The sequence below is a fragment of the Manis pentadactyla genome, chromosome 1, assembly GCF_030020395.1.
Source record: "Manis pentadactyla isolate mManPen7 chromosome 1, mManPen7.hap1, whole genome shotgun sequence".
Lineage (NCBI taxonomy): Eukaryota > Metazoa > Chordata > Mammalia > Pholidota > Manidae > Manis > Manis pentadactyla.
In genome coordinates this window covers 184,146,344-184,171,605 of record NC_080019.1, presented here as the reverse complement: position 1 = coordinate 184,171,605, position 25,262 = coordinate 184,146,344, and the positions used below count along the sequence as shown (strand labels likewise).

Sequence of the window (25,262 nt, the reverse complement as noted above, 5' to 3'; positions counted from 1 at the left end):
CCCCTGGATCTGTGGAGAACCATTTGGAACTTTCCGGAGATGATTGGAACAAACAGTGATATACTGCCACCTAGGGGAAAAGTTTGGTTCTCAACGAAATTTGAAAAAGTAAGGCTCAAAATTAGTTGAACACATTTCATACCATTTTATTGAGCATCTGTGGTGTTAAAAAATATCTCATTAATTTTATTGTTATAACTTTGGTGACTATATTCAGAACTAAAGGTCAGTATTATAACTGGTTTCTAATTTCAGAATTTGTGTGAAACACATTGTGGAGTATAAAAAGAAAACCACATTAAGTTATGCTCGTAACGTAATGCATTTGCATTAAATTAGTGTGATCTAGAGGAAGGGTGCTGTCCCCAAGTTCCCCCGGCCCCTTGGCTTTCTGTTACAGCAGCCTGTTTTCCAGGCTTCTGAATCCTAAGCTTTGTACTCACCTCTCCCACCTGTCAACTACCTAACAAAGTGAAGAGAAGGAGACTGGAATTCTTTTCTACCTGCCTGAATTACATTATTTCTGGATGAAGGACTGTGTGGTCAAAGACAGGAGCAAGCTTAGATAGCCACCAAGACTTCTCTTTAATGCTAAGGAATATCTTTCTGTTACTGGCCTTGGCTCAAAATAGATTTTCCTTGCAAAATTGAATGATAGTTTTTAAATTCCATGTGAATTTTGACACGTCCTTTGTTTTGGAAATTTTATCATGAATTTTGGAAACAATAGCCTTTGGCTTACCCAAGAAGTGATTTTTGGCACCCCTTTACTTTGGTACCCCTAAGTTCCACCAGGTGGTGCTGTGGGAGGCACAGTGTAGTGGAGCGAACTTCAGCTCTGAAGCCAGTGAGGCTTGGGTTCAAATCCCTGCGCTTCCCATATTCTTCTGGCCTTATGACTTTAGGAAGGTGCTCTCAGTGCTAGGATCACAGTTGTCTCAGTGAATATGAGAAGCAAAGACACATGGTAAAGTTATTATCCATGACAGTCGGTCCAGACATAAGAAAGTGAAATAGCAAGGAAATTAAATTAATTTAAATAAAGTTTTGCCATGTGAGCTACAAGGTTCTCTTATCTCTGCTGACCATGGGTTTCTAGAGAGTTGGTTAATTATGTGCTTGACTTTTCCAGCTAATTTGGTATAATCCAGTGGCTAAAAGGAAATAGCCTCTTTAATTTATTGTTTGTGTGAATGCTTAATTTGTCTCTACCTATTTGTACTCCTGTGAACTTGCTGGGCAAGGATGATATGTGAACAGAAGAGAATGGAAGGGGAGATTTCTCCTGTTTCCATGAATCCCATGTCAAGGTCTTTATAACCTCTTCCCGATTCTAATAATTTTCTTTTCCTGAAGATTTCTTATTACTTTAGCATTATTTTTCAGGTCTCCAGGAGATGTAAAGTGAGAAAAGACATACAGATTAATGTTGAGGAATTATGTAGAAATTGAAACTGTAGTTAAGTTTGGGAATATGAATTACAAGTTTCTATTTTGACTCTTAATGGACTCAATTCAATAAGCAGACCAGGATGTGCTTAGAATTTGCTTTTAAGTGTGAATCATGAAAAAATAGATGTACAAAATGATGACTTTTCCTAATAAGTTATTTATAATGAAATCCTATTTAGAACTCTTCTTTGTACTTTTCAGCTTTACAAAGAAATTGAAATTTGTCCAAAAGTCACTCAGAACATCCAGATTGAGAAGTCAGATACAGCCGGTGATAATTATGGTATGTTTATTTTTCTTTGATCTTTGGTGTTTTTCAAGTTAAAGCAATTCCTGTGTAAACATGCATTTATTTACAATTGAGTTAAATGTCTTTGGGGCCTGTTTAAAACAGATAGCAAATCTGGCTTCTGTGCTGTGTAGAGCAGGCACACTAGGAAAAAAGAGATGTTTACCTGGGGATGGCGAAGACTTTGGCTTTAAATGTTCTAACTTTAATCATTGGGACTCTACTGTCATAAAAAGGAAATGGATGTATTGGGAGTAGATTGTTTTATATTCTGATATACCCTACCTAGGAATGAAGAAATTATCCTTTCACATCCTCCGCCCTAAATATGTGTATTATTTCCCCTTCCCCCACAAATAGCATTAAAGGAACTTACTTTGATATTAGGTTGGGGGTTCCCAAGACCATCTTTAGGTTTGCTCATTCACTAAGAAGACCCACAGGACTTAGCATATAGTCCTGTTCACGATGATGATTTATTACAGGGAAACTTTACAAAGCAGCATCAGTACAGGAAAAGGCACATGCGGTGAACAAGGAAACCAGGCGCAAGCTGGCAGGAGTCCTCCCCCCCATCACAGGATGTCCTAAACTCCCCCAGCCACAGCAGTGCCTGTGCATGTGAACTATTGTCTGGTAGGGAAGATTTTTAGGGACTCAGTGCCCAGAGTTTTTATTGGGAGGCTGATCACGTAGGCACCCTCTGCCTAGCATATACCAAAACCCCAAACTCCCAGGAGGAAAGCAGGTGTTCAACATAAATTGCATTGTACAAATTTTAGCCACAGTGAGCCCCATGAGGGTGTTGGGAACCCTCCCAAAATCCAAGTTCCCAGATGCCAGCCAGGGGCCAAACTTGTGAGCTTTCACAGAACAGCAGTCAGGCCCGCTGTGTTAACACTCTTCTATATAGTTGCCTACCTCCAGCACAGATCCATATATAACCCCTTTGTATGTTTAAGACTGGTTTTCTTTTCTTAACGTTACACTTCCTGACTTGAATAGTAATAGAGTCAGTACTGGAGTAAACTACGTGGGGAAATCCATCCTGTGCTGTTTCACTGTGGAAGCGTGAGTTTCGCTGGTGTGATGACAGTCACCAAGGCTTAATGGCTCCCAACAGTGGAACGTATTTCACATGTTCACCCCGCGTCCTTTGTGGCTGTCTGGGACTCTTGCTTTATGTTGTCCTCACTCCAGGGCCCAGCCTGCAGCAGCTGCCACCTGGGACATTATCTGGTTCTTGGCAGAGAAGGAGAAGGGGCAAAGGGGTGAATTACGTGCTGGCTCACGCACAGTTCATTTGTCTGAGAAAGTCCCACGGTCCCACTTTCCTACAAGGGTGCAGAGAAGCATGGTCCTACTGTGTGCTGGAAGGAAGAGCCACAAAGCCATATACACTCATTTATGATTTATCTTGGATTAAATTACTAAGCTTTTTAGCATTTGAGAATCTTCGAGTCCTTTACTGAGCAGCAGGATACTAGATGCCTTCTGCACCTTCTCCCACAGACAACCAGTCTTTGTCTCAGACAGCTCATTAGAGTGTTCGGCCTAATGAAGAGAACCTAACTTTGAAATCTGACCACTTGGATTACATCTTCACGCTGTTTACTTCTTGGCCTCAAAACTCAAGTCATCATTAGGCCAGAGGATGTTTTTGATAGCGAAGGATAAATGTTGACGAAGAGCTTATTATGCAGCAGAGGCGTGACCTTGGTCATTAAAGCCGTAATTGGTAGCAGGGCTATAAATAAGTGTCTGGTTCTTCACAGTAAGATGTGGCGTGACAGTCACTCTTGTCTCTTTAGTTCCCTAAATTTCTGTTGAGTAGGGGTGAACTGTAGCAAGAAGCAAGAGAGGGCTGAATTTCAAGGCTCTGGGAATCCAATTCTAGGACTGACTGATTTTTGGACTTAGAAATAGAAACCAGGGACAAACCCACTGTACTTTTCTATATTTTTTATTGAGGGTGACTGAGAAGCTCACAAAATCCACTGACATTTCCCCAGTGAAAGTGTGAGGGAGCATCAGGCATCAACCTAGAAAGTGCTGTCAGTGGTGCTTCTCAAACTACCTGACAAGAAACAGCAGGATTTTTTTGTTCTGTTTTAATTTCCAGTATGTCGTGGGTCACCACTGCTTCTACAAAATCCCATGCTTGGAGATGTAGCGGTGTCAACTGGCTAGTCCCACTGCTTAGTCTCAGTTGCTGTCTGTGCATGGCTGATAGTAGCAAACTGTTGGGACCAGTTCCTGGACTTGCCTTTGGAAATCCTGGGTGCATGCATGGCTGATCCCTCAGCTATGCCACATATTCTCATGCCCAGCTGGCCTAAGTTATTCCAACAGAGTGCTGGTTGAGAAGTCAGAGCCTTCCAATTCTAAGAGACCTGGTTGCCTCTGACCTCAGAAGCTACCAAGGATTCTGAACTCTGCCCAATTTATACCTAACATCAGCACCTACTAAAGTGTGGCTTCCTGCTGTATATCAAGTTCAGTACATGTCAGAGTTACTACTACACATCAACCCAAACAAACTTCGTATGACCTGCTGCCTTCTATTTTAGAATATTTTAGGGAGGAAAATATGACTTAATTTTCCAACTGACTGAACATATGGAAAGACAACCTTTGATTACTTTCTCTCTCCTGCACCTTCCTTCCACCCCAGCCTGTAGGTGGCTCTCACACCTTATTGTCGAAGTTAGTGCAGATAGGTGACAGACTAAGCCTGGAGGTAGAAGGGTGCATCATTGCAGCAACAGAGCATTCCTGTTTCTCTGGGGACTTAGGACACTGTTAGAGTTGTGATCATGTGTACTGTTAATGTCATAGGTCAATACGCTTGTCTCATTTTCTGAATTTCACCCTGTCCTGGAATCTGTTTTTGAGAACTTCTCTTGTTTACTGTGTTGTCATGATTCTTCTTAGGTCATGATTTTCAGTATGAGAGAATTTCCAGTTGTTCATCGTATGAGTTTGTCTTTTTGGTTTCTTCTCTTCGTTTTGATCAGCTCTTTCATTCTCAAGAGCATTATTCCAGTTGCCACTAGATGGTGCCTCCTTGTCTTTGCAATGTTAACCTTCTCACAGGATGGCTACATAGGCTTTACGCTGAGAAACTCCCTGTGCCCTCTGTTGGTGATCATCGTGGGCTGTATGACCTTTGTTTTCTGGGAATTAGATAGTTGCCATCTTATTTGAAAGAAAAAAAATCTGACTTTGCTGATTGACTGTTCAAATCATGTGTTCTTCATTGACCTCAAAATAAGATATTTAATATTTTCTGTATATTTGTTAATTTAGGAGATGGCTTAATTCCTCCCACCCCTAGTGTGCAGATTATCAGCCTCTTGAATGGAGGCTTCCCCCTAGGACTCTGAGTCCCTGTGGTAGTGTCTGCTGTGCAGCTGAGTGTGGGAGAGCTGTCTTTCTGAGTGCGGTTAGCCTGGCTCCAAGTGGGTGTCCTCTGGTGTGAATTCCAGTGCAGAGCTAACATGCTATATACATTTGTGAGCTGTTGGCTTCTCTCTGAGTGAGCTTTCAAAAGGAGCTTACTGCCCATTCTGTCTTCAGACCTCTTTCCCATCACAGAGATTTCCTACCAACTTGAGAAGTTTGATCTGTTTCTCAGACCCGTACTTGGTACCCAGTTGCCCTGTGCAGATTTCATACTCAACTGCCATCATCATTGTTACCTTTGGATTTTTCAAAAGGAAGGCCATGGAAAGAGGGAGGGAAGCAAAGGGATAGCTCAGCCGTCTCCACTGACTTTGGCTTAAGTCAATTTGCAGCAGGCTCTCAGTGCACCACCCATCCTGGCATCCTCTTTTCACTCAGGCTGGCCCCCTGGCCCCACATTAGTATGCTCATTTTAGTGTTAATAGAAAAAGAAATTTGGTCTCAAAGCTTTATGGAATGGTAGCACTTTAGAAAGAAAATGCCTGTATTTAAAAAAATTATTTTCATCTTTCCCTGTACACAACCTTTGATTCCATATCTATTCTAACAGATGAAAGAAAGTTCTCCACTGAAATGAAGATAGACCTGTGTAAAGGCTAATGTCACTTAAGTGGCTCATGTATAAAATTATTTTTATTTGAGTGGGGCTCCTTGAATGTAATCTGAAAGTTGCAAGTTGCTGTAAGAACGGAGTTCAAAATAAGACAGTAAAACAAAGACTTTGGAAAGTCCTCTGGGCGTGGCCTTGTGTTCGCCGCCTGAGGGGTTATGGTACCATCGTGGGCGATGGCAGTTGGCAGTTTCTCCCACATGTGGGTATCTGTTTCCTGATCCTGTGAGCAAAAAAGCACATTCATTATGACACAGCCTGAAATGCCTCAATTGATTCCCTGAGCCCCAGTTTTGTAATTAATTATTCTGTTTTACTGTTATTTGCTTGTTTGTTTTTTAAGACCACTGTTTTTACCTCTGCCTTCAGCCTTCAGACAGATATCTGTATTACAGGATTATGTCAGATCTTTACAATTACATTCATTTCAATTGCCCTTTTAGGAGTATTTGCCAAAGTATTTTATCTTGAGGAAAAGTAGGTATTGGTTGTGCACACTGCATTAATTTATCAAGGAAGAGTTTTACATGAGACTGTCTAGAAACAGAGGTGACTGGGTCTTGTGGAGACATAGGATTGGGAGCACCCAAATTTCTCCAGACTACTTAGAACCTTGCTGTGCCTTTCTTTCTGAAGGATGAAGCCAAGTCCAGGATTAATTAGCTAATGATCTTTGAGCTCTAGAAGCCTGGACAGACAAGTATAAGATAATGTTACGATCAGATACTAGTAAAATGTGAAGTCATTAAGTTTCAGTATGAATTGGGGTTCACAAAGTGAGTTACTAGTTATCCCTGTTTGCAGAATTTTATTAAATTAAAACAGTGTCCACCTATGGATTGACATACACCATATAGGTGTTCAGTTGTAACATCCTAGGACGTGGGTTTGCTGAAAGAAAAAAACAGAGAGACCCAGATGAGAGAGGCTAATCTTTCTGTTTTGTGCTGTAGAGGCTATAAAAAAGGCAAAACTATGGTATTTATTAGCAAGTAAGGTAAAACAAAATAATTTTCTTTCATTTGAGTTAATGGGTTAGGTACTCTGTAGAGAGATGTAATGGTAATACTAATTTTAATAAGTAGTGACTTCTTTTAGAAAATAATCTAAAAATACATTTTTCTGCTTTGTCAAACAATATGAACAAGGAAAAGCAATTGCTGCAAACTCTAACCAAAAACCTTGAATATACCTAGTTCACAGCAGGTACTTCCTGATGTTTGCTAAACACTCAGAAGGTGTGAGCCCTGCCATCTGTCCTGTTTCCTAGGGTTTTCACTTTCTTCTGTGGAGGAAGATGGTGTTCGAAGGCTCTACGTGAATAGTGTAAAGGAAACTGGTTTAGCTTCCAAGAAAGGTAAGTTGCTGAGTGTCATGTCTGTCTGTGTCTCTTAAATTCCCCTTTTGGGTTTCTCTAGTTGGTAGATGAGAACAATGTTCCCAAATGATTCATCTGTAAAGAGTATCTGAATGTTGTCTCATTGAAAAAACCCTTCCAGGGAACATGGATGCTAGTCTGTAAGCTCAGGTGTGTAAGACATATCACAGTCTTGGATTTTAAATTTGATTCTGAGCGCGTTTCCATGGCCTAGTGGGAAATTCCATTCTAATCTTGAGTGGTTGTCTTTTCCCCCATCTGGGATGGTACGGAGGTCCTAGGGGTCTTCCTGGAGCAGAACATGTGGGAAGATGCCTCTGTGCTTTGGTCCACGCTGGTCAGAGCCGCCGTTGGCCTGCACTTGAGCCTAGGAAACTCCTTAAAAGTAGATGTTCTGTGGCTCCCATTTGTGGAGGAGTCTGCAGAAGTTGAGAACCCAGGGGTTCAGGATCCAGCCTTCCTGCCCCCTAGAGAGCTATTCTCTGTCACTCCTGCCTGCAGCCCCGCAGGGGCTCAGAGTGCAGGCTGGACTTCTTGTGAAACCCCCACTGTCTATCCGCTTCCTATTTGGAGAGAATCTTTTCAACCTAGATTTTTTTGCTTCCTGTGTTAGTTTCCTAGGGCTACCAGGACAACTCATCACAAACTGAGGAACTAAGAGCAACAGAAATTTATTCCTGTACAGTTCAGGAAGCCAGAAGTCCACAATCAGGGTGTTGGCAGAGGTGTTTCCGTCTGGGGCCTCTGAGAGAAGAATCTGTGCCATGCTTCTTGCTAGCTTCCAGCGGCAGCCGGCAGCTCTTGGCAGTCCTTGGCAGTGCTTGGCTTGTAGCTGTGTCTCTCCAGTTTCTCCCTCTGTTGTCACATGGCCTTCCTTCCTGTGTGTTTCTCTCCTTGTGTGTTTTAAGTGCCCTTCTTATAAGAACACCAGTCATTGGATTTAGGGCGCACCCTAATCCAGTGTGATGTCATCTCAACTATATCTGCAAAGACCCTATTTGCAAATAAGGATACATTCTGTTGCTCTAGGTAGACGTGAATTTGGGGGCACACTGTGCAGCGCACCATACTCACCAGAAACAAATTGGGCAGGTTGGGGAGGCTTCCTTTCATTTTTCCTTCTATTGATAATTTTAGCTTCCTGCAGGCTGTGGCAAAATAATCCGCAGTGAATATAAAAGACAAACTTGTCTGGTCTGCTGTGCATAGATGTATTGCCTTGTGTCTGTTCTGGTAGAGGACTGCTGAACGGAGCAGCTGGGAAAACGATGGGATGCCTGCTTCTCTCACCTCCTTCCCTGATTTGGTACAGCTTCGTTCTGGCTGTTCCCTGGCTCTTAAGCTGCCCCTGCAGTTTCCTTCACCCTGTGCTGTAAGCACTGGAGATGCACAACCCATAGACTTAACTGTGCACAGAAGAGGCAAAGGTGTGGCAAACAGGAAATAAAGTCAAAGTCATTTATCCACTGCTCATGTTGGAGGATTTTCCTTCCATATGTTCTAGGCCGAAGGCAGCTGGAGGCCAGAGTTGGGCACATTCACTAAGCTGTATCTCAGCAAGAACACAGCTGACAGAGTTTGTTCCCCTTCAAACCCAGAGACTGATTTTTATCTCTTTCAGCATAATGAGTGTGCCGGCTGGCGTGGGATGGGGTGGGTAAGTAGGCTGCCCTGCTTTCAGTCACATCCTGTTTTAGTTCTTTGAATCCAAGAACCCTAGTTAGTGTTAGATAAAAACAATGGTTGTCTGCTCCAGCCTGCTTGCCCCATTTAGCCCTGTTCTCTACAGATGCAGGAGTGATGTCCATGTGTCCGGCTGGGCCACCACTATTACCCCAACATCCAGCCAGTAGAGGGCAGTGTCAGGAAAGCTATTTGGGGTATTTTATTTTGAATCTAGCCTGTATGTGAAGACCTCCCGATAACGGAGAGCTTGCTGTGGACCGTGCAGCCTCTTTGTGAACAGCTCTGATTTTAAAACATCCTCCTCCTTCATCTCCCACTGTTTTGCCCTGTTCTTTATAGCCAGCCTTTGATATCCATCATGTTGTCACTACTAAGTCTTTTCCGTATTCAACACTTCCAGATCCTTCTACCACACATTAGAGTGCAGCATACACCTCTGCTCATTGCCCTGTGGACACAGTCCAGGTGCCCAGGTACCTCTTTCTATGCTCAGAATGTGGTGCGACCAGGGATGTCTGATGGGAGGCAGCCTAATTAGGTCTGCATATTCTGTGTGTGTTAATTCAGCCTTTGATTGGTTTTTAATTATCTATTTTTGTTAGCCATCCTGGGCTTTGACTTGTAATGAGCTGACAGCTAATGTCCCTGTTCTCCCCCCTCTCCCCCCACCGCCTCTGATGTCAGTTGGCTGTCGCATTGGCTGCACTTGTAGAATTAACTTTATGAACCAAAGTGTGTTATTTTACACTTATCTCTGTTCAACTTGGGCATGTTTGTTTTGGCCCACCAATCTGCTCTGGGAATCAAGGGAGTTTGGGATCTGGCATCTTCTTTGCTGTCATCTAAGTGCTTTTCTGATAGTTACACAGGACAGAGTCCAGTTGAGAAAGCCACGTGTACCATGTTTCTGCAGACAGCTTGGAAGCTTCCCAACCTAAACATGGTCAATACTGTGGGTTATTTCTGAGCAGGTAATGGCTTTCTGTTAGAAAGAAAAGCATTCCTTTCCGTTGTACCAAACATCAGTAATGAGAGTGAGTGTCTGTTGAGTATCTTCAGCATGCCTTGTGCTGTGCTCAGAGTTTTACATGGACTATTTCGTTTAAGCTCATTTAGTCCATCGTCCTTCTTACATATGAGGAAACTGAGGCTGGGAGAGATTGAATACCATGCCCAGGGTCACAGAGCTGTTGCGTGGTGAGGAGGTGACAGAAGGACCCCAGTGAGGTGCTTCCTGCTCACTGCGCTGGGCTGCCTCCTCGCACATGTTACCCTGACAACGGCTTGCTTAGGTGGTCCTCTGTATTAGTTTGCTAGGGTTGTCAACAAAGTACCACAAACTGAGTGGCGAAAACAGAAGTTTATTCTCTCACAGATCTGGAGGCCAAGAAATTTGAAATCCAGGTGTGGGTGAGGCCATTCTACCCCCACAGGCTCTTGGGAAGCCTTCTCTCTTGCCTCTTCCAGCGTCTGCTGGCTCCTGCTATAATTTGGGTTATGGTGGCCTAATTCCTGTCTCTGCCCATGGCCTTCCCCTCTTCTTTCTGTGTCTCTCTTCTGTGCCCCTTGCAAGGACCCATGTCACTGGGTTTAGGACTCATCAGATAATCCGGCACGATCTTATCCCAAGATCCTTGCCTATTCCAGCTGTGAAGACCCTGTTTCCACAAAAGGTCCCCCCATTCTCAGGTTCTGGAACGTGGACGTACCTTCTTGGGAACCACCGTTCAACCTGCTGTGCACTCTGGTTTCACCAGTCATAGTAAACCCGGAACTTTAAAAAAAAAAATGCCTCATAGGTGTTTTAGCTTTTAAGTCTTTTTTTCTGTTTCTCCTTATAGTAATTCATCTAATAGCTAACCAAAAGGGTTGTCTCCAAGAGAAGACTTGAAAAGTAAAACCTAGCTACTTTTCACATGTAGAAATTTTGTACTTGCAATTCAGATGCCCTGAGGGCAAAATCCTTTACCTAAAAATGGAAGTGTTAGCTTCCCAGAATTTCACCTCTGATATGGAGAAAATATTCTTATTTCTCTCCCATCGCCTTTCTACCCTTAATGTTTGTTTCTTGGGGTATTTTATGATAGAAAGTTGTATTTTGGAAACCTACATAAAGATGGCCAAGGGTGTGACTTAGTGAAGTTGAGAAGTGAGAACTTCTCTGTAGTTATTTTTTGTGCAGAATCAAGGATGAGATCTATGGTTGCTTATGGGGCCAAAAAATTCTCATTTCTACAATTTATCGTTTGCCTTCACCTGTCACTCACTTCCTTTTTTAAGGGAGTTTTTCCTTATCAGTCTATAAAATAAAAATTGGACTCTCTTCTTCTAGTTGAAAGGATACTTTATTTGCTTTCATGTTCTTCCCTAACCTCTAAAACTGCTAGAATGTTCTTTTAATGCCGACTTGGACTGTCCTGGGGTCAGTCACAACTTTTTATACTGCTAGGTTGGGCTTGTTCACAGCTGCTTTTCTGGGGACCTTCCAAAAGATATTTACCCCAAGGTCCTGATGTAATTAAGATGGGGTTGGGGGTGGCAGAAAATGGTCACATTTGGTCCTGCAAACTGTCATCTCTATATGTGTTTGGGATGCAGCCTTCTCCAGTTGTAGCCAGAGGTGACTCATTGCATTTTGGTTTCATGGAAATAATCAAGGGATGTTAGCTGGCTGTGCCACACGGGTGCGGGTGCACCTCAGCATGAGCGTGCACACTGCGGCCTGAGCATGTACAAAACATAATGATCTCAGGCATTAATCAGAGAGCATTTCTACTCTTTCCCTCCAAAATGGTAGGACAATAGAGTTAGTATTTATAAGGAGAAATTGGCAGATGCCTAGAGCGCACAGATTCAAGAAAGAGTAAAAGTGCGTTTAGGACAGGACACGCATGTGCCCTTCCAAAACTGAGGCCCCCGTGATCATCTGCTGATCACTTCTGACCAGTACAGTCTGTTTGCACCCACACCTGGGGCTGTGGCGCCTATGGCAAGGAAGCTCAGCATGCCCTTTACAACAGAACTTCTAAGGTGCTGTGATCTGATTCGATGCTGGCTTCTTTTGTGTGTGTGTGAAATTAAACATTTTCCATCTTGCGTTGGCAGGCCTGAAAGCAGGAGATGAGATTCTCGAGATCAATAATCGTGCTGCTGGCTCACTGAACTCCTCTGTGCTGAAAGATTTTCTCACTCAGCCATCCCTGGGCCTCCTGGTGAGAACCTACCCTGAGCTGGAGGGAGGAGCAGAGCTTCTAGAGAGCCCGCCCCACCGAGTGGACGGCCCCTTGGATCCCAGCGAGAGCCCCCTGGCCTTTCTCACCAGCAACCCAGGTATGGCTGCGCACAGTGCTGGGCATTGTCTGAGCCCAGGTCACCAGGGACCTGGATGCTGACTGGCTTGCACATTCTGGTGAACTGGGTCTGGCAGAGAGTGTAAAATGTGTGAGATGAGCTGATTACTTACTGAGTGTGTGTATCCTGTTGAAATTTCAAAGGGGCAGGGAACTTGTTCTTGTGGAGTGGTTTGCTACACATCTACCTGTCCCATATGGGAAGCCTCGCCATGTTGCTGCTGTTTGTCATTTTGGAGAAAGATGCATGGGTAGAGGCTGCCATCTCTATGTACAGGGATATGGAGAAACAGAGGTGCCAGGAATTACATAAGGTATGGGGGCTGTGAGTCTTCCCTGCCTTCCACGTCCCCATCCGTTAAGCCACCCAGCCCTGCTCTCCCTTCTGTGTGAGGGAAGGACCTGAGCTGAGATGGCCGGAGTTGAAATATGCTCCGAGTTCCCATCTGGTCTGCTTCTCTTGGGCTCTTCCCATCTTGAGTCTGAGCACGAGCCTGTCAGCGGCGCCCGTGCCCTGCCCCATCTGCTGCTCTTCCTGCTTACACCTCTCCTCCCTGGCACTCAGGCAACCTTGTGCTTCCTCTACAAGAAGCAGCTCCCTTCCTGGGACCCCACAGAGTTGGCTCCCTGCTCTGGGTCCCTAGGACCCTGCAAAGACATGGTTCACACAGGCCCTGGTCATATTATACTAGTCATACCAGCCTGTCTTTGTCCTGTGCTTTCTCCCAGCCCTGGGCTTATGTCCCGACCTGTAACAGGCATCGCATTCTCGGTAAGCCGCGGTCAGTGAGTGAGCAAGCACGCCAGTGAACAGCACGTTGCTCTCACTTGTTTCTCCATGACCTGGGCTTGGGGTTGATTTAGTCATTTGGGGTTTTGGATACATTTTCTTTTTAAAACTTGGGTTAAAAACGTCTCCCATTTCAAAATCTGAGTTAGGTACTTTGGGTGTTCTTGGCCTGCTGGGTTTCTCAAACACGCTCCTGAAGCTTGGCTTGATAAGAACAAATCACAAGCTGATGCCTTGTAGGAGAGATGGCCGGAGTTGAAATATGCTCCGAGTTCCCATCTGGTCTGCTTCTCCTGGGCTCTTCCCATCTTGAGTCTGAGCACAAGCCTGTCAGCAAAATGCCTTTTGTTCTGTGGCTCTCTTCAAGAATTGGACAAGTTGAGGCTGCAGAAAAGCAATCGCATTTATCACTGTGACTTCCTCTGCTCATTATGTCATTGCAGTAACTGCACCCCAATCAGATTTTTAGGAGACGATTCCTGGGAGCTGTGCACCGTCATTTAATAGGGACCAGAGACCATGGAGGCTCTTCCTGTGTGTGACCACGAGATGGCAGGCTTGAGCCCATAAAACTCACTTCATACATTTGTTTCTGTAATGTGACTTTGAGTGAGGCATATTGTGTTAAATTGGGTTAGTTAAAGGATTTTATAAGATCTGGATATATGTACTATGAACAACAGTATGTGTACAACTTTCTTTGTTTTCTTTCCCGTTTTGAGCCCTTCCTATGGGGAGTATGGGTATACTCCCAGAGCAGGGCCTGGCAAGCTATGACCCACTGGCCAAATCCAGCCCATGGCTTGTTTTTGTAAATAAAGTTTTATTGGAGCACAGTCATGCCCATTCGTTTATGTCTCATCTTTGTCTACTCTCCCATTGCAATGGCAGAGTTGAGTAGTTGTGACAGGGATTCAAGGTCTGCAAAGCTGAAATTACAATCTGGCCCTTCACAGATAAAATTTGCCAACCCCTGATATAAAATGTGACTGAAATTGCTCACAATTTGTTCCTTTAAAGGAAGTCACTACTTTGATGTATTTCTTTCTTTAAAAAGAAATTCTGTGTGTGTACATGTTGCAAATTATTATTTAAAAAATTTAAATTAATTTGTGCATAGATATCTGTTTTAGAAATACTTGAGTATATAATCTGTGTATACAGTTGTTGTTCCATCTTTCATGTGATGGGGTATTAAACTTAACAACTACCTTTACATATGACTATGTATTATCTCCTTCTGGCCAGTCTCCTCGGTAGCCTGTGTGCCAAATTTACTGAACCTACCATTGTTCAAAACACATTAAACTTCCATTTTGGAATCATCCCTAGAAGATTTATTCCTTTTTTTTTCCAACTATGTGATCTTAAGTTGGAGCTGACATTTGTTCAGCATTTACTGTATGCTAGGCATGGAGCTGGGTGCTCAAAGTTATAATGATGACAGTGTCATAATTCTGTCCTCACACATACATTTTAGTGTAGTTCTTTGTGTTCTAATTGTTTCACCTTTTACCGTTTTGCAGTGATCAAAAAGTCCTCCAGAATAAAGCCTGTTTGGTAGGTTTGGTCATCAAACTGGTCCAAGAGTAAAGCATGAAAGTAAAGTCAGAGTGTTGGTTTCCTTGTAAAATTTCTAATTGGCTTCAAAATAAATAAATTCAGCATTAATGAATCCAAGTGCTCTGGGCGCTAGCAGCCCTAGTGGACTGGCTGGAGGGGAGCAAGCGTCTGCGCCCTGCTCGGGTCTCAGCCTGTCTGCCTTCTCGTTGCCACCACTTCCTAGTCCTCATTTAACAGTGAGAAATGAAAGAAGCAAGTAAACAGGATACAGTGACCTGTGAGATTGCTTCATAATGAGGCAGAGATAAAGCAGTGTCTACAGAAAGCTGCAGTTAAAATAAACAACTGGGAAAATTTGTACAATGGGCAGGCACCACTACAGCCTCCCTCTAACCTTTGAAGTAACTAGAAATAAGAAGCATCTTGAGTGATAGGCTTGAGGTTTGATCCAGGGACCATCTTAAAGTGGTCATAGTGGATGTCTGGCAGTCTTGATGGAGGGCCTTGATGTGACTCAGGGACCTGGGGGTCCCCTTGAGCCCTAGCTGGTGCCCGTCTCCAGGATGCTGGTCCGGCTGCTCACCCTATCTGACAAGTCTAACTGTGCAGGCTTGGCCCGAGCCGACCTGGACGGTCCTGATGGCAATATGTGACTAGCCTTCAGGGCTGGGTGATTTCTGAGCCTCCTCCTCATACAGAGGTTTGTCTCTGCTGTGCGCGGGAGCACTGCAGCCTAGTGGCTGGGATTGGGCTCTGGAGCCATGTTCCTGGGGACTGAGGCTTACTTCTAGGTTTATTAGCTTCATGACTGTGGACAGGGTATGCTTAATTTCTGTGTCCCAGTGTCCTCGTGTGTAAAATGGGGGTAATACCACACTACCATCTCATTGGATTGTTGTGAGGTTTGAGTTTTCAAGAAAAGTGTAGGGAACAGGTCCCGGGGAGTGCTCAGTGATGTTACATACCCAAAGCACCATCTCTCTTGGGAGGACGTGAAGATTTTCTGGCTGACCTCATCACTGGGCTCACTCCACCTCAGCCTGCAGCAGGTGAATTGTCTGATAACTAGGTTTATGAGTACCTTACTTGGAATATATTCCTTTCCCAGGTGGGAAGAAATGAATTCTGTAGTCCACATGCTGGGACACAGCTGCCCCTTTTCAGAACTCCTGATTCACTTGGTCTGGGGTGGGGCCCGGGTGTGCCTTTGTGGTAGTTGCTTAAAACCCCAGATGATTGTAATGGGCAGCTGGCATTGGGATTCACTACCTTAGGTCAGCTGTTCTTGGTTGTTGATTTTTTTTTTTTTTTGTGGAATAATAAGATGATAGGAATGATACTGTCACATGCAAACCATTCTGCCATGGTATTTGTTGAGAGCAAATTGTAGTCTGATATTTTTGTAATGAATATCTGTTAGGTGATCTGGAGTGTGCCCTCCATCCTCTTATCCTTTGATAGGAAGATAAGAAGGGTATGATAAATAGGTCTGAGTTGCCTTGTTATTTTAGAATACTAGGGTCTAGATAAGAAGATTCTCTCTTAAGTGTTCTAGGGCTCAGTTTCCCTTTCTTGGTCATTTGCCACCCATGAGTCCTTGTTGAAATATTACTTTCATTTTTTTGTTGTAGTTTAAATATTTGTTTACCTGTACACTGGTAAGAAAATGGGGAAAGGATGTCAAGACAAGAAGACAGTCCCATCAGTGGCTGTTGGTATAGGAAGTATCTTGGAATAAGTGGGAGTAGGAAGTTGCAGAACTGTGTGAGGGTTCTGAGAGCCTCCCTCATGGTCCTGAGTGATGTATTTTGACTACTGATCTCATCTGATGCTAACGTTTTGGGCCAAATAATTCTTGGTTGTGGAGGCTCTCCTGTGCGTGGATGGTTAGTGGTATTTCTGCAAACCACTGTAAGCTGTTAGTAGTCTCCACACCAGGTTGTGCCAGTCACAGTTTCTTTAGGCATTGCCAGATGTCACCCAAGCAGCAATGTCCATTGGAGGACCACTGGCCTGGTCTGTTAGAAGGTATACCTACATTACTAGTTAGGGACATGTTACAGTGAGCATCAATAAAGATGAGCAAATTGAGATCTAAAATACATTAAAAAAAATAAGTTTTATAGAACATTCAGTAAAATAATTCCAAAACAAATATCCTTTTCTGGCTTTTTTTTTTTTTTTTACTTGTTGAGACAAGGGAAGAGCAAAGAATAAGTAAATGGTTATTCTGAATGTTGGCTTCCTTCCCCCCCCCCCCCCCCCACCCAAAGTGAGTAACACTGTTCTGGTGTGAGGTATGTATCACTAAAGTTAACCCTTGAAACAAAGATATTCCAGTCGGTAATTATGCAGACCCCCACATTTTATGCTGGTTGTAAGAATCTCAGTTCAGGTGGCATCAGTGGTGTCTTTGCAAGGTTTCCAAACGTGTGTGTCTTAGTTTAAGCTGGGCCCTGGAGGCTCACATTGATTTTCCTTCGGTTGTGAGCGCGGCGCTGCTTTATCTTCCTAGAATTCCACCTGACCAGCGGGGATGCCCCATTTAGCTTAAAACCACCAGAGCTCAGCAAACTGAAGTTGCTTCTTATTTGAAGAGCAGTCATTCCAGTAGTTGAGCTGGGAGAGCTGCCAGTGGCCAACCTAGTTCCTTAGGAGTTAAGGCCAGTTGGGGCCAACGGTCGGTCTGGAAAGTCAGCCCCTTGATATACCTCAGGCACATCTGTCTGATGCCCAGGGGAAGACTGCAAATTTATCTCCAGCAGGAAGTCGGTTAAGTGGAGTTTGTATAACAGGAAAGGTTTCTGGCTTCTGCAATGGCCAGGACAGTCAAGGCACGTTGGTGAGAGCGTTGAGTCCGCGAGTGCCCGGCGGGGGCGTGGTTTGCTTTGCGGGTGGAGCTCGCCTCTCTGCAGTGCCCATGAACTGTGGGGGTCTTTTTCGGGATCTGTTCCAAGCAGATGGCCTGGAGCTGCAGGCTGAAAACAGAAGACAATCAGGCAGCCGGGAGGGGCCGCAAGAAAGAGGAACTACACAGATTTATCTTCCTACAAACAAATATGGTCCAGTTCCTCAGACTCTCAGAGGAGACAGACACCAACAGCACATGCTCTTCTATTTGTTTGTTGATAAAACTCAGAGCCATGAGCGTTTTATAAACCGTGTTCCATGCTTATTGTCACACAGCACATGGCCTGGCGAGAGACCAACGCCTAGTGTTGATTTCCAGCTGGATTTGATTAATGACACTGTCAAATCCTATGTGTAGGGAAAAAAAATGTTTCAGAGAATAAGAGCCTTCGTTTTCTATTTTTAAAGAACATTTATGGACCTTACATTATTTGATTTTTACAGCCAACTGACAGAATCAATAATGCCTGGATTGATAGTTTTTTGTGGATTTAAAAATTTCTCTTTATAAGGAAATAGACACTGAGATTTTTTGAAAAATGGCTGGAAAGAAATTGTTATTTCAAGTTAAAGTTAGAGTGTTTTCCTTTTATTTTTATTCTATATATTTTGTTCTCCCCAATTACTATTTTCATTTTCTTTTTTTTCTCTACAATTGTAATTTTGTTATTTAGCTTTGTTATGAGGGTGGGTGTTTATGCTGATCTTACATAATAGGAATGTGTCTATGTAATTCTTAGATTCACATGATAGTAAAATGACTAAAAATCAAAACAAAATTATAGCCTATAGATTGGATTCCTGCTAAATGATCTGATCAGCAGAGTCTAACTTTTCTTGCCCCCTTATCCTCAATGATTTTTATTTTCTTGCAGGAATTTTACCTCAGGTGTTAATGAGGGCCTTTAAAAACTTCAAAGATATAATTGGCTCCTCCTTGGAAATGTTTAGAGAGTTTGTTTATTTAACACATTGTTCATATATCTCCGTAAGGCAAGGATTTTTTCTCCTTCCTTTAAGTCCCACTTGAGTGGAGTCAGAATGAGTATGTCTCAACCAAGTAAATCAAAGATAAATCCAAACGTCAGCTTGTGCAAGTGTGTTGGGGTGGCCCTAGTCTCGCTGTCTGTCCTGCTGATGGTGAGTGGGATGCACTACCTGCAAAGGTTTGCTCAGTCACAAGAACATTAGTATGATGTAAAAATTATCTTAAGAAGTAAAGGAATGGCCATGCCTGCTCCCAACCATGAATATAATTTATAGTGACTGTTGAGATAACCTACAGGTCCTGGTCCCCGTTCCTCCTTTGTCTCTTTTTGGGGGCCCTGTTCCCACTCTGTGCTGCCAGCCACCTCGTCCACAGGCGGTGTGCTGAATGCTAGGGCTGGAGTGGAGGAGAGGTGGCATTTCCTTGCTCTGACCTCTTCTTCACCACCTTCACCTTGTCTTTGGCTTTTGCATCTGACAGTCAGCGAGCCGTCTCTGGGTGCTGCTAAGTAAATGAGGGCAGCTACCCCAAGACAAAGCGGAGAGTTCCTTCAGTGTCCTGTTAGAGGAAAACCTCCTGGAGAGGCAGGGAAGCTGGAGTGGGAAGCTGAAACACTGTTGTATTGGAGTTGCCAGGAAAGCTCGACAGACAGCGTTACTGCATAAGCCTCTTAAGCTGGGGGGTGTTCAGGAGTAAGAACGTGACGTCTCCTTTTTGAAGTCCCTGTTCCTGCCAGGATGGTGTCTTCCTTTACTTGAAGTGCACCACTGTTGATTCTTGCCTTTTGGCTTTCTTTGATTACTAAATTCCCCCCAACCATTGATTGCTTATCTACTGCTGTGCAACCCACAACCCCAAACAGCCATGTTATCTGCTCATTTTTCTGTGTTGAGTAATTTGGGCTGCACTGAGCAGGGTGGTGGTTCTGCTTGCCTGGAGTGATCATGAGGCTGTGTCATCTGGTGACCTGACTGGGGCTGGTTTAAAATGGCCTCATGCATATGTTTGGTGACTGGTTGGCCGGACCCCACCTCTCTTTATGGTCTTTCAATCCTAAAGAGGCTAGCTTAGAGTTTCTTTACATGGTAGCCTCAGAGTTTCTGGGGGGCAAAGCCAGAAACTGCAAGGACAACTGAGGCCTTGGCTTGGAATTCACTTATCACATTATGTCACATTCTGTTGGTTGAAGCAAGTCACAAGGCTAGCTCAAACTCATGGGGTGGAGAAATAGATACAAAGATCTGTGCTTGAAAGGCATGGGCGGGATCATCACTGTGCCAACTCCCATAGGCCCACTGCCCTTTGTCTCCTGTTCTGTTAATTGTTGTCTTTAGCTAAGGGTACAAACATGGCATGATGCGGAAAGAATATACACCCTAGAATCAGATAGCCTTCAGTTATTGACTCAGGAGTTTTTATATTCTAAATATTAATATTTTCACCAGTTATACATGTTGAAGATAATTTTTCTCAGCCTATAATGTGTCTTGTTGCATTTGGGTGTCTTTTGACGAAGAGAAGTTTTTAATTTTAGTAAGATCTCATTTTTTATTTCATACGGTTTGTGCTTTTTATATTGTGTTTAAGAAAATCTTTCCCTTGTGGTAACATTGTCTTCTTTATTTTGCCCTAAGGGATTTTGTAGTTTGGGCTGTTCACATTCTGCTTTATACCTCCTTGCTCCTGACTTTTGTGAATGGTGTGAGTTAGGGTCCATTTTTTTCACTGGATAATCTGCTGTCCTAGCAACATTTATCAGATGTGCCATCCCTTTCCCCAGTATCCACAGTGGCACATCTGTGTTTCATGCTTCCTTCCATACATGGTGGGGCTGTTTCTGGGCTGTTAGGATAGCCGGGCTCCCCACTAATTCTGCACTGTTTTATCTTACTGCAACTCTATAGTACATTCTGGCATCTGGTAGGGAAGATGTCCTAATCTTATTTTTCTTTTTTAAAGTTGTCTTTGGTGTTAATGGCCTTTTGCTCTTTCTTCCATAACAAATTGAGTTCCCCCAAAAATGCTGCTGGTGTGGTCTGTCTGAATACAGACCTTTGATATTTGTTGAGACTTATGTTTTGGCCTAATATGTGGCCTGTTTGCATAAATCGCTAATTCTCGGGGCAAATGTACATTCAAAAAATCTTTGGAATAGGTTTTGAAATACATTCATGGATCAAGTTTAATAATGATTGATATTGCATCTTTGGTATTGTGACTAAATCTTTTCTGTTTGACAGTGCTGAGCTTTCTTTCTTTTTTTCAAAATATTTTTCCATCCCTTTACTTTTCATCTTCTGTGTCTTTTTGTTTAGATCTGTTTCTTGTGTAGTGCATTAAGTTAGGGCTTTGTTTTACATTGTTTTGGTTTTTACCTAAACATGAAGTTTAAGTATCAAGGTGAGTGTTATCTTACATTTATTTAGAGGATCCATGTATTCTGACCTGTTTCTATCACCTTATTTTCCTGGCTTTGTCTTCTTTATCCTTTTCTTTCTTGCTCTCTTTTGGATTGAGTCTCTAAATTCCACTTTCCCCTATCAACTTGTATAATCAAATTCTCTTCTTTTGAGGGTGCCCTTAAAATTTAACATGATTTGTAGTATAACTGAGACCAGAGTTAGTCTTTCTACTTCCCTCCTGAGGCATAAAAAGACCATGAAATGCTTTAAATATAATCACCCCACCATTGTTTTAGTTGCATCTTGTATTTTCATAGCAACAAAGTGCCTCTTTCTGGGGAATGTGTGGGACGTTATTCTATAAACTAAGCCTTGCCTGTTGTATATAAAGTCTTTAATATTTCATTTCATTGTGTATCAGGTTATATTTGGGTGTGTATGTGTATTTCCCCACCTGAAGTACATCCTGTAGAGAAATTTTTAGTGAGTTTCTCCTTGTAGCAAGCTTTCTCACTCTTTGTTTCCCAAATGTTTTTTTTTATTATATTCTTCTTCTTGAATAATATTTTAGAAGGAAATATAATTCTATATCAGATAGATTATTCCTACTTTCTTCAACTTCTAATCTATTGAGTGCTTTAAATTAGTGGTTACAATTTTCATTTTTGAAAGTCTGTTAGTTTACCTTATCTTTTTTGAAAGTATCTTTTCCATGCTCCTTTAAAAAAAAAAGATCAAGTACTTATTGACCTTCTGCAACTGCAGTACTGTTCCTTGGGAATCTGATTCTGCTGCTGTGGTGTTTTCTGCTTCTCACTCGTGGAGGACTGGGCTTTTCCTGTTTTATAATAATGTATGTTTGGCCAAGCTTTATCTGTGGGCGTTATATGATACCATTGTGAAGGGTGAATCCTTCCAGAGTATATTTATATTTGATTTTCCTTTTGCCAGATGCCCTTGGAATACAAATCCAGAGCAAGTTAGGTAATATTTCATCCTGAGTGTCATGGATTGAGTATTTATGTCCTGCCAAATTCATATGGTGAAACCCTAACCACCAATTTATTTTATTGGGAGTGGAGGACTTTGGGAGGTGATTAGGTTGAGATGAAGACACGAGGGTGGAGCTCCCATATTGGGAAGTGTCCTTATAAGAAGAGGAAGAGATCTGAACTCTGTCCTTGCCCAACCAAGAGGAGGTTCTTTATCTTCTTCATTTGGGATTCTGGGCTTTTCTTGGAGCTCAACTCTACATTAAAAAAGGACTTTATTATATTTTATTCAGCATTTCTAAGTATTATATGGAGGTAAGGCTTTTTTTGCTTGCTTTTTAGAATAAGCCATAGTATCCTCTCATTCATTTCCCCACTATGTCTTGAGCAGCAATTATACTCCAGGCGTCATGTTTCTCAGTGGAGACACACAGGTTCGCAGTGTTTGGCTGGGCCATCTGGGGGTTGCTATTCTGCAGACGATGGTGTGCACGGTACACTGTGTGCTGGGCAGCCTGGCTGCTCTGGTGAGTGCTGCGTGCACCATGGTTCCCGCGCTCTCAGAGATGAGCCCTGTTAGCCAAGTGTCCCTAAATGAGCTTGTCAGCTCCTCCCCACTGGGGATCAGTTCTTCCCTTTCTTTCTGGCCCCAGCATCTGGGTCATTGCCTGCATATAAAGTATTCAATCACTTGCTTTTGCAGTGGAGGTGATGATGCGACATAGTTGATACCCAGCGAATTAACTGAGCTGTTTTCTTGGACTGCTACCACCACATTTAGAGTAAGCAAGTAATGAAATGCAACAAGATCCTAAAGTAGAGCAGGAGGGGGAAAACAACCTCCACCGAAGGTGTGTTCACTCCACGGGTGCTTCCAGAGCAGGGGTGGGGACGGCAGGATGCAGCCTTCGAGCAGTGTTTGCTCAGAGGTTGGCTTCCTCTGCTTAGTTCCCCGGCCAACTTAGAATTTGAACAGAAAGTGATGCCAAGTGGCTTCTGACTGTGATAGTGTCATTGAAGTAAGGCAGCCTCTTTGCAGACAGGCTTTTGTCCAGTCAGAAAGCAGCCTTCCACTCTCCTCTCCTCTCTCTCTTGTCTGGTTCTGATAGTGCTGTAAGTCCCGGTCCAGTGCCACACTGGGTTGGTTACCACTGTCTTATCAGATTAGCTAGAGTTTTCTAAGTGGCCTAAAGCCTTGCTACTCTAAGTGTGGTCCGTGGACATGCCGTATTGACTGATCATTTTGGAACTTGTAAGAAGTGCAGACTTCTAGGTCCAACCCCAGATCTCTTGAATCTGATCTGCATAGTGGTCCCCCAGGGGTTCAGATGTTCTTTAAATTTAAGAAGCCCTCCAGAGGAAAGTGACTGTGATGTTCTTATCCTTCCCTTTTGCGTGGAGGATGGTGGGAATTACACAGATATGGCGTCACATTTGTAGTTTGACTTGCAGAACACCATCACAGGTGTTGTGGGCTGAATGTTTATGTCCCTGGGTCCACCTCCAAATACCATCACATTGGGACTTACGGCTTCAACATACACATATGGAGGAACCCCAAAACAATTATAAATAAATAATGCATATTATTATATATGTTATATATAAAAATATATATTACTTAATGTTATAGATTATAATAATATAAAATAATATATAAAATACAAATAATAAAAAATATACTATAATATAAAAACATAGTGGTAACAATGAAAATAACAGAAATGAACATTTACTGAGCTGGGATCATGGAGCTCATCCTTGGAGAGTCTTCGCAGTATATGTCCGTTTCTGAACTTGTCCCTGTGCCCCCCTTGCAGAGGCGTGGCTTTTAGCAATTACTATACATTTTCTTCTGATTTCACCTTACAGGGCACAGCCTCTGCAGTGAGCAGGGCGGTAGTGCTGAGGCAGCTCCCGAGGAGACCGAGGGGCCGGACCTGGAATCCTCAGATGAGACTGACCACAGCAGCAAGGTGAGAGATTTTCATTTTCACATCCGATGTCTTGAACCACTGAAGAATCACAGCTGACATGTCACCTTTGCAGCTGGATATGGTTAGAAAGCCTCTCCACGGGACCAAGTGTTTTTACTTCTGAGATGTTGCTAAATAGGAGACGGAATCCAAATTGCAGCCTGATAACAAACCTGTCTGTGAGAATACAAGGCAGAAATCCCTCTTAATGGGTTAAAGTCTAACTTCATCCATTCATCTCTTCCATCTCCACTCGTGTAGAGGGGAACAGCATTCAAGATGTGTGTGAGTGGGTCACTTGAACTCTCGTGCTATTCCTGGTTTCTGTAATGAGCATCTTTTAAATTAAAGGGAAAGCAATAGTGTTTTTATTAACCCAAATGGATGGGTCGCTTGAGCACTGCGAGGAAGTTCCTGTTCTGACTCTGGGGTGCGACACCCCCAATTTGTTTTCATGCTTTTATCCCCCTTCATAAAGAGTTCTGTGGATCAGTAACTCTTCTCATTACAGACCCAAAGTACAACAGTGTAAAAGCTCTGTATTATGTATATCCAAAGACTCCTCCTCAGCAAAAGCTATTGTGTGTGATTATGTTTCTGTATTTATCTATCTTTTAAAAATAATGTTGTTGACTTACTTATGTTGGTGATCCTTCTACCTATCTCTCATTGCTTTGTTTGACACTTAGCAGTTACTTAACCTGAGCACATCCTATACTTTAAGGGGCACTTTTGTTTTCCCTTCTGCGATAGCAACATGATTCTTACCTCTGCCCAGTGATTGGATGATGGGGTGGGTCACATAGTGTAGTTGTGGGAGAGCGTCTTGGCAGTGGGACTGTACTTCTCAACTAGGAACTGTTATTTTAAAAAGCTACATTCTTTGTATGTCTTTTTCATTTCTGTCTGTCTTTATGTATCTCTGTAAGGACTTTCATGAGTGCTTGGGTTTGACTAGACTATCTTCCGCATGTTTTTTTACCCAAATGTGTTTCTCTTTTACCATCATAAGACTATCATTCTCAGGGTCCTTTGTAAGTTGAGCACAGTATAAAATCCAACATTTCAAAGTAATTTTAACATTTATAAATTTAATACTTACAGACCAAAAGGCTTGATGTTTGGTAGCTGTTAATTAAAATGCAGATGAAGGCAATATATGTGTTTCAAGCCAAAAAAACCAAAAAACTTGCTCAAAGTTAACATTTTATTTTTGTGGCCCTTACCTTGCTTTTTCGTACTTTTTTTGTGGGGGAAGGTGGGAAGGATCAGTCATCGTCACGAGAATCAGATATTTCCATCCTGAGATATTTGGAAGCGTATTTATTAAGTTGTTTTGTTATTGATCCTAAAAATATTCATTCTGGTGTTTTAATTTGATTTAAAATGGAACACAGCTATTTTTTCTGCA

General features: G+C 42.8%; 1 protein-coding gene across 3 annotated transcripts in view; it reads left to right on the top strand.

Annotated features, from left to right (window-relative positions):
* Positions 1-25,262, top strand: part of TIAM1 (TIAM Rac1 associated GEF 1) — a 130,003-nt gene that overhangs the window by 67,571 nt on the left and 37,170 nt on the right. For 2 of the 3 annotated variants that reach the window (XM_057503987.1, XM_057503985.1), the window contains exons 11-14: positions 1,654-1,735; positions 7,087-7,173; positions 11,986-12,210; positions 23,748-23,851. In XM_057503987.1, coding sequence (XP_057359970.1) covers positions 1,654-1,735; positions 7,087-7,173; positions 11,986-12,210; positions 23,748-23,851 — 498 coding nt within the window. The remainder of the gene's footprint in view (positions 1-1,653; positions 1,736-7,086; positions 7,174-11,985; positions 12,211-23,747; positions 23,852-25,262) is intronic. The other variant, XM_057503988.1, reaches the window with a different exon arrangement.